Consider the following 8,657-nt stretch of genomic DNA (forward strand, 5'->3'; position numbering starts at 1 on the left):
AAAAGCCGTCAGAAGATCGCGCTCTGTTATTGGTTGAACTACTTCCTGTTTCCGGTCGTCCACATACACACGTGAAGGTCAGCAAAAGAGCCATAAGGGATCTATAATTGGACAATAATTGCTCTAACGACCGCTTTTTAGCAAAATATGAATGGCCAGGGAGCGACAACTGACCCTCAGCTTAAGCAATTCATCGAAATCGAGTCTCAAAAACAAAGATTTCAGCAGCTGGTGCATCAAATGACTGAGGTTTGCTGGGTAAGAGAAGCTTTACGCGAGCAATGCAGCTCTGCGTTTTACTTTTTACATATCTGTGTGTACCTAGAACTAATTGCTAGAATTACATACGCGTTGGGGATATTTGTTAGCATTTGCTGTGGTCAACTAATGAAGCCCAAATAAATGTATAGCTCTCGTGACACCCCGGGACATGATGTAGCTAACGTTAGCGTCGCGAAGAAGAAGTGTAGAACATGTGGAGGTAAACGTTGGTTTCCTCCATCGCAAACATGTGATCAGAACCGACTGGAAGCTGACATTTGTGAGATCACGAACATGACGTTCAGGGGGAAACCTGCTGCCGTACAACGGGTATAAAATGGTTTATAATTGACGTAACGTAAAGCAATGCCGGGGTCAAAGCAGGGGCACGACCACGCGCCACTGACTGATCACCAGTACTTCCTGTCACGTTAATCGTATATCTTGTATCTCACTTTGTTATTCTGTATCCAGGAGAAATGTTTGGATAAACCCGGACTAAAGCTGGAATCGAGGACCGAAGTGTGCTTCGTTAACTGCGTGGAGCGATTTATCGACACCAGCCAGTTCATCCTAAACCGACTGGAACAGACTCAGACTCAAAGGGGCAAGGGCTCGTTCTCTGAGCCCATGTCAGAATAAGAACTGTCCTCGAAAGGACTGACAAGACACATGCACACGGCCCCGCGGCTCCGTGACTGGGCCGTTTGGTCCCGTCCCGGCTGTCCGTTCAACTTGGAAAAGGGAACCGCATCAAGTGTAACTTTTGATACAAGTGCCTCAGATAAACCTGCTGTATGGATGCTGAAGTCTAGGATCTTATTTGTTCTCCATTTAGCAAGATAGGGGTGCTACGAACCGCTTTAGATTTTGGTCTGTTATCAGTAACTTAGTTTTTTTTGCTTGTCGAAACTGTGAATCTGAACTTGAATGCGTGCTGAATACTGCAGAAAGAGGAATGCAACTGGGACATTGAGCATCAGCCAGCTGTTTCTGAAACCCACAAGGACATCACCACACTTTGCTGAACTTTAAGAGAACTAACAGATGACTTGAGCAAAGAGGTGCAATGATGTGGACTGTACATATGCAATAAACATTATGCCAAATAACTGTAATCTTTTGGAAAAGTGTAGGCAAGTAATTTAAATGTTATTCATAGACACAAAGTTCAGTTACACCGGAGATATGTTACAGCTGAGCACATGTTGGGAATTAAGTCACACAGGGAAAGGATATTCTTTGGTGCAGTTTGTATACAATACTGAGGTATTACAGTAACTCAAGAGTAATTATTCAGACATGTTAAAAAACCCACGATTGAGTTGCATTCAGGACAAATCATTTTCGTTTGTCTTTAACTTGGGCTTAAATCATATTCGTACGACACCATATATGCTCATGGTAAAAGTGCAAACCTAGGAATAAGGTTCTTGTTTTCAGTTTTAGAAGGCACAATCTGGTTTAGGCATGCTTATCAACCTTACATTCTTTAAACTTAATACTGGATTAAAAAAACAAGTACACCAGTGCAACAAACCAAACAATATGTGCTTGTTTTTTTTTTTACTTAAGATGTGGGTGTACCATCATATTCAAAGTCAAAGTCAGTTTTATTTGTCATTCAACTATGAATGTAGATTTTAAATGAAATTCAATGTTTCAACAGGAACATTATCCTCACTTTAGGCAACTGTGTTCATCCAGTGCATACTGCATCGAGTAAGACACACTTGAAAGTAGAATTGCAATAAGACATTTCTCTCAGCAGTGATGAGACTATTGGTCCTCCTTAAGAGCTCTCTGGTGCGTTCCCCGGCCCCCCTTTGAGCTTCCCTCTGCTTGGGTTTCGTGGCTAGGAAGAGCCACGTAAGGCTGGTGCCCCCATGGAAAGCCCTGAGAACCCTTCCTCAAGTAGAGTGGGAGGGAATCACAGCTAAATGTAATGTCCTTAAAGGCGTGGAGGAGGAAGATCCCTGAAATGATCGTGAGGAACCCACTGATTGTTCCCACTGCTCCGTCAGTGGTCATACGCAACCATTCCTTGAAGAGGATGGCTGAACAGGATAGGACTGAGGTGGTGAAGAAGACATAGTAGATGGGAGTGACGATGGAGGTGTTGAAGATGTCGAGGGCTTTGTTCAGGTAATTGAGCTGAACACTGATGCAGATTACCAGGCAGATGACTAAGGACCAGAACAGGGGCTCCTTCAGCACCGCTGTGCCAGCAAACAGCTCCTTAATGCCAATGCCCAGGCCCTTGACACAAGACACAGACAGGGAGCCAATCACAGAGCAGATCAGGATGTAGACCAGCACATTCTTCTGTCCGAACCGTGGAGCCACAGCAAAGATAAGAACCAGGCTGCTTCCAACAACGCACACAGCAAACACAATGAAACCTAGTGGGAGCATGCAAGAACGAGTTAGTACCCTGACAAATAAAATCCGTCCAACCCTCATCAACGATTCAGTTTCCACAGCACGGTTAATGCGATCACACTGGTGACGCGCTGGTCTTACCTGGGTCTTTGAGTTTCTCAGCCATGGCACTGAGGGAAGCAACCTCCTCTTCCTTCGGGGCATGAATCACCATCACTGTGGAGCCCAAAATGCACAGCAAACAGCCAATCTTCCCGTGAACATTCAGCCTCTCATTCAGAAAGTAAGTGGACAGCACAGCGCTGGAAGGAAAAACAAATTACGCAGAAACAGAGTTACCACAAATGTTGCTTCTAAATCCTTAAAAGGGACTTTTTTTTAATTGTCATCAAGTCTGAAAAACCAACAATTCAGAAGTCTGCATCTCAAGAATTTCGGACTTCTCCGTCTAGCTCCAAGCCACAAGTCCATTTATTCTTAGTGGAGGTAAATCTTCAAAAACAAGTAGCTCCACTGCAGTGGTTGCCAAGCTACGTCTCAGGGGTCACAAGATAGATGAAAGGTAACTAAGCAATGATGAAGTAACACGTAACTCAGTGTAACAAAGTCACACAATTATGTGTTTTTGAGAGACTAATTGAAGTTTACATCACAGAGGAATAAGCTATATTGGTCTTTGTCTACAGGCCATGTTTGTTTTTAGGATCAATTAATTGTCGGTTTTGGTTCTTATGAGATTTGTTGACAATATGAAAAAACAAGAATATCACTAGACGTATGCTTAAGTAAACATTGTAAGCAAGCGTTGGGAGTGATAGAAGTGTTTGAAGTCTTAAACTTGATAACATGAGGGTCAAACTGCAAAATAAGAGAGTAAAAAAAGACAGTTACCTTACAAGTACACTCAATGCTCCAAGAGGAGTCACCAGTGTTGCTGGCACAAATGCATATGCAGCAAAGTTGGCGGCCTCCCCAGTTCCCACTAGAATATAAAACATGAACATCAGTGTGCAGATGGTTAAAAGGTTGAACAATTATTCTCCTCCACCCAACATGTGCAAATATGCTCGTTGGAGGAATGTGCATGCGGTGTGGGTGCTGCATCAACTGCAACGTTACCAGCAAAAATACCAAACCCACAAGAGCCTCATTCCCACTTTGAAGAACAAAAGACCCTAGTGTCTCTGGGCCATGGCTGGTTCGGAGTTTTACCAAGTAAAAACACTAAAATAATAAGGCTGACCATTCCCAAGTCAATAGATTCATCACTTACTTGAAATGAGTCCTGCCCACCACAGCCATTCCTTCAGGTAAGCATACCCCCCTTGACCTGCGATGCAGAGAATAAGGCTGAAGTCATGAATGCCGTTGCAACAGTTAAGTAATTTGATTATATCACCGATAACACACTTCTTACCAGAACGTCCTTAATCCTAAAAAAAAGTCCTGTAAAGAGTTTCTGCCTGGCCTTAAATATTTCTATAGTTTACATCTCCTCCCATATTATTCTAGTATCCATGTGTCCATCAAGACATACCTTCCTTCCTATTGATATCTATAAAGTGCCCTGTAACGTTTACAGATGTGGAATGTAACTAAGTGCAGTGAATGGAAGTACAGTGTTAAACAACTTTGAACTTTATTTACATTTTCTGCTTCTTTGTACTCTGGCTCAGAGGGTAAGCAATACATGAATGTATGCAATGATTAGTCTCATCATCCACACAATCAGTTGACAGAATATTAACTGGCAAAACCATTAAGAAAATCTATTAAATCGTGTCACTTTTCAAGCAAAATAGGGGAAATGATCAAGAAAAAAGATGATTTTGTATTTGCTTTCTTTCTTTAAGTGAGTATTTGTTGATTGGGGAAATAAACAATGCATCAACAGATGCTTCGATGTTGCTGCACTATCTGCCATTCTAAAAAAAAGCTGAAGGTTCGTGTTATTTTAATGATGAAATAATGAAATAATGTACCTGCTCGCGTGGAGCCATTGCCGGCCAATCGCAGCAGGCCTTTCTTCTTCAGGATGAAACTGGCACCGATGAAGGCGCTGGAGCTCACGGCCAGGGAGAGACCGATGTAGAAGTCCAGAGGGTTCCCCTCCATCTAAAGTAACGGACACACAACACAAGGGTGTGTATACGCGTGCTTGGCTAAATAACGGAACTTCTTTTTTTTATGACAACTTAAGCTTTCGGGAACTTCTCAGTTGAGCAACAATGCTTTAACGTCACGTGATGGGCGGATCTCTCTCCACTGCAACGATGTTGAAATCAGCTTTTTAGCCGGCTGGATATGCCAATACATTGATAACCGACGAAGAGTCTGATTTAATTTCGATTTAATAAAGTGTAAAACACTATTTAACTGACACTGAAACATACAGCTGGTAAAATGTCTTACCTTCGTGGTCACGTCAACCCCATTCGTCGTAGTCTGACAGCGAGGAACCTGTAAGCAATCTGATTGGCTGTTGGTGATCGTTGCCCACTATGAAGCGTTTTGATTGGACCAGAGCTGTGTCGTGTTGATAGATACCGGAAAAGGAGCTGACCTTGGGAAGCGAGCAAAACTCATGTGCTGTTGGCTCTAAGGGAAACCGCCGGTTTAATAAATAACACATACAAGGGCTATTCTGCTAGTATTTTTCCGATCGTAATCGTGTTCCTCCACATGCAGTTTCTTGCGCGAAGACTCAATCGTTCAGCTCGCTAAATGAATGTGTAGCCCTTACATGATCGTTACTACACTCCTCGTCGTGTGGTTATCTTCACGTGGGCATCGTCCGCGATCCAATGATGAGGACCTCCCTTCTGTTCGTCAGCAGAAGCTGTCAGGCTGTTCACAGGCTGCAACCAAACACTTTTTTCTCACCAATGTCAGCTCTATCGAGGCACCAGAGGATCACTGTGTTGAGAAACTCCAGCACCCATTCCTGCGAAGCCGACAGGAGTTACTACATCACCACTCCCATCTTCTACGTCAACGCGTCTCCACATTTAGGACACCTGTATTCAGCTGTGACAGCGGACTGCGTGCACAGGTATAAGCTTCTTCAGGGCTTCAACTCAAAGTTTACAACAGGTAAGTCCTCCATGATGCATTTTGACTGTTACTGCTATTGCGTGTGTTTTACTACAACTTCTAGGGACTGAGTCGTTTTTGTCAAAGTACAAATCTCTACATTATAGTAATTTTAGATCTTATATTCGAAATGTGTGCACAGAAGATACATTATGCATGTAACTATATCATTCATATTAGTAGAAGTAAAGACAGCAGTAACAGAAAACGAATGGGCAGCCTTTGAAAATGGATTAATCAAATCACTCAAATAAACACCCTAACATCAGTATTTGCTTTTTATTCAGTTATCTATTTTCAGTATCTTTGGAGATGGCCAAAACAAGCTAATCAATGTCATCTTGGAGCCCGAGAAAACATTGCGGGGCATTTGTTTCTTGACCCTAAATCAATTAAACAATTTGTCAAGCAAATAATTAAAATAATCCACTTTATTATATTGCATTTCAGGCACAGACGAGCATGGCTTGAAAATCCAACAAGCTGCTGAGGCTGCCGGAAAAGATCCCTTGACCTTCTGCACAGATGTGTCCGAGAGATTCAAACATCTCTTCAACAGCTGCAACATATCTTACACAGACTACATAAGAACCAGCGAGCAGAGGCACCAGCAGGCCGTAAAGCATTTCTGGTCGGTGCTCTGTGACAAAGGGCTCATTTATAAGGGGAGTTATGAAGGCTGGTACTCCACCCAAGATGAAAGTTTCCTCACGGCGTTGCAGGTGGAAAATGCTTTGGACTCATCAGGGAAGGAGATCAAAGTATCACTGGAGAGTGGCCACAAGGTAATCAGAGTGGACTTGTGAAAATAGCATAAGTGGGATTTTAGTGGAGATGAATGAGTGCAGCACAGATTTTGTTCTCTTGTCTTACATCGGCTTGTTGGGAACGGGCCATGGGTTTGGAAAGTACGTGGGCTTTACCAGGCAGGGAGGATCTAACATGACATCTCACATGATTTAAAATGACATTAAGTTGCATTATGGCAAATGTATGAGTAAAATGTTTTTTCTTCTTTTCTTTTAGGGACTCCATGCAACCATTTTGAACATTATTGTTTTTAATCTGACTCGAGTGCCTAAGCAATATAAACTTGTCTGGTTTTATACATAGCTTAAAGGTCTGCCTACCACCACTTCTAAAACTAACAAAGTTAACATGGTTTTGATCATTTCATCTACCTCTTGCTCGCCCCTGTTTTACAGGTGGAGTGGATGAAAGAGGAGAACTACATGTTCCGTCTGTCTGCATTTCGGTCTCAGCTGCTCGACTGGCTCAGAGGGAATCCCCGGGCCGTTCAGCCGGAGCCTTTCTATCATGCTGTCCTCCGGTGGCTGCAGGAGGACCTTCCTGACCTCTCGGTCTCCCGCCAGAGAAGCCGCCTTCAGTGGGGCATCCCGGTCCCGGGTGATGCTGAACAAACCATCTATGTGTGGTTGGATGCACTGGTGAACTACCTCACAGTAGCTGGCTATCCAGACAAACACGACCAATGGTGGAACGTGGCGCACCACGTTGTCGGAAAGGACATCTTAAAATTTCATGCCATCTACTGGCCAGCTTTTCTTCTCGGGGCTGGACTGCCACTGCCACAGGTGATATATGTGCACTCTCACTGGACAGTAGGGGGAAAGAAGATGTCCAAAAGTGTGGGTAATGTGGTGGATCCTCTTGAACGCTCGCAGATGTTCACGACTGATGGTATGAGGTACTTTCTTCTGCGTCAGGGAGTCCCGGAATCAGACTGTGATTACACAGACAACAAAGTTATCAAGCTGCTCAACGCAGAGCTCGCTGACTCTCTGGGTGGTCTTCTGAACCGCTGCACAGCTCCAGCTCTTAATCCGGCTCAGGTCTACCCTTCTTTCTGCCCTCAATCCTTCCCAAGAGAACAGGAAGGCCGGGCCGTGGTTGAGGACTACAACATGTTGATGCTGTCAGAAGCCTCCCGGCCGTGGTGGAGCTGCACTACGAGAGCATGCATGCATACAAAGCTCTGGAGGCCATCGCCGCCTGCGTGAGGAAGACCAACGGGTTTGTTCAGCGCCACGCCCCTTGGAAGCTGGATAGGAGGGACAGTGAAGACCAGCGCTGGCTAGACACCATCATCCATGTCTCGCTCGAATGCCTGAGGACTTATGGCACACTCCTCCAGCCAATAGTGCCAGGGATTTCTAACAAGCTGCTGTCCAGACTTGGGGTGCGGCCAGGCGAGAGGAGCTGGGCCGATGTGAACTTCCTGCCGAGGTATCAGGGAATGGACTGTCCCTTTGAAGGGAGGGCGCTAGGATCGGACTGTGGGGTGCTTTTTAGGCGCTTGGAAAGTCCGAATTTAGATAAACAAAAACCTAAGAAGACAAAGACCAAAATCTCGAAATGAGGGAAATGTTCCGTTTCCCCAGATTCAATAAAGAAATAAAACTCTTGCTGCTTTTTTCACTTTTCTTAAGACTCCGAGGTGTCTTTACCATCTAACTGTTTCAGGGTGTGACAATTTACAGCTTTAATGATCTTATTGGAGACATCAAAGGGCTTTTGCAGCAAACATTTTAACTTTCCATAAAAGTCAAGGTGGAGTTAACACACATGCAGTTCCCTTACCATGAAATTGATACATCCAGCTGGAATGCAGCCACATCATTAATAATTACACTGTAATTTCTACATTAACATATCAGGCAGTCTGAAAATTATTATTCTCAGCATTGCTTTGCCCAACATTAACCAGTTAGTCTAATTAGGCAGCGTAAGCAGAAACACCGGTGAGTTCACAGGGCTGTTCATATGTTGCCATTATTACTCTTTGTAAAATTTTATTAAAAAATGCCCTTTCAATACATACAATATACATTGTATAAATGTCTACTGCAATGTATTTGTTGCTGTGCAACTGCATTATTTGTGAATGTCAAAGCAAACCC

General features: G+C 43.8%; 3 protein-coding genes across 3 annotated transcripts; 2 read left to right on the forward strand and 1 right to left on the reverse strand.

The window, feature by feature from the left end:
- The first annotated feature begins 56 nt into the window (after window positions 1-56).
- Window positions 57-1,379, forward strand: timm8a (translocase of inner mitochondrial membrane 8 homolog A (yeast)). The gene is made up of 2 exons (XM_056438986.1): window positions 57-258; window positions 736-1,379. The coding sequence occupies exons 1-2, from the start codon at window positions 148-150 to the stop codon at window positions 901-903; spliced, it is 279 nt and encodes a 92-aa protein (XP_056294961.1). The 5' UTR covers window positions 57-147; the 3' UTR covers window positions 904-1,379.
- A 13-nt stretch (window positions 1,380-1,392) lies between these two features.
- Window positions 1,393-4,758, reverse strand: zgc:101583 (uncharacterized protein LOC494104 homolog). Its single transcript, XM_056438981.1, has 5 exons — window positions 4,626-4,758; window positions 3,917-3,973; window positions 3,535-3,625; window positions 2,785-2,945; window positions 1,393-2,663 (listed from the first exon to the last, which is right to left on the reverse strand). The coding sequence occupies exons 1-5, from the start codon at window positions 4,756-4,758 to the stop codon at window positions 2,041-2,043; spliced, it is 1,065 nt and encodes a 354-aa protein (XP_056294956.1). The 3' UTR covers window positions 1,393-2,040.
- Window positions 4,759-5,221: 463 nt separating this feature from the next.
- On the forward strand, window positions 5,222-8,160 carry mars2 (methionyl-tRNA synthetase 2, mitochondrial). The gene is given in 4 exon segments (XM_056438977.1): window positions 5,222-5,736; window positions 6,187-6,521; window positions 6,942-7,659; window positions 7,662-8,160. Coding segments are annotated over 4 exon segments (1,797 nt in total). The 5' UTR covers window positions 5,222-5,447; the 3' UTR covers window positions 8,117-8,160.
- Window positions 8,161-8,657: the final 497 nt, after the last annotated feature.

Source organism: Pseudoliparis swirei, chromosome 19 (genome assembly GCF_029220125.1).
Source record: "Pseudoliparis swirei isolate HS2019 ecotype Mariana Trench chromosome 19, NWPU_hadal_v1, whole genome shotgun sequence".
Taxonomy (NCBI): Eukaryota; Metazoa; Chordata; class Actinopteri; order Perciformes; family Liparidae; genus Pseudoliparis; species Pseudoliparis swirei.

Excerpts from the sequence above, each read along its gene's own strand:
- timm8a (XM_056438986.1), top strand. The coding sequence starts at position 148 with ATGAATGGCCAGGGAGCGACAACTGACCCTCAGCTTAAGCAATTCATC. Across the intron at positions 259-735 it reads AAATGACTGAGGTTTGCTGG|GAGAAATGTTTGGATAAACC; the intron begins GTAAGAGAAGCT and ends TTCTGTATCCAG.
- zgc:101583 (XM_056438981.1), bottom strand. The coding sequence starts at position 4,758 with ATGGAGGGGAACCCTCTGGACTTCTACATCGGTCTCTCCCTGGCCGTG. Across the intron at positions 3,626-3,916 it reads GTGGGCAGGACTCATTTCAA|TGGGAACTGGGGAGGCCGCC; the intron begins GTAAGTGATGAA and ends TTTATATTCTAG. Across the intron at positions 2,946-3,534 it reads GCATTGAGTGTACTTGTAAG|CGCTGTGCTGTCCACTTACT; the intron begins GTAACTGTCTTT and ends TTTTCCTTCCAG.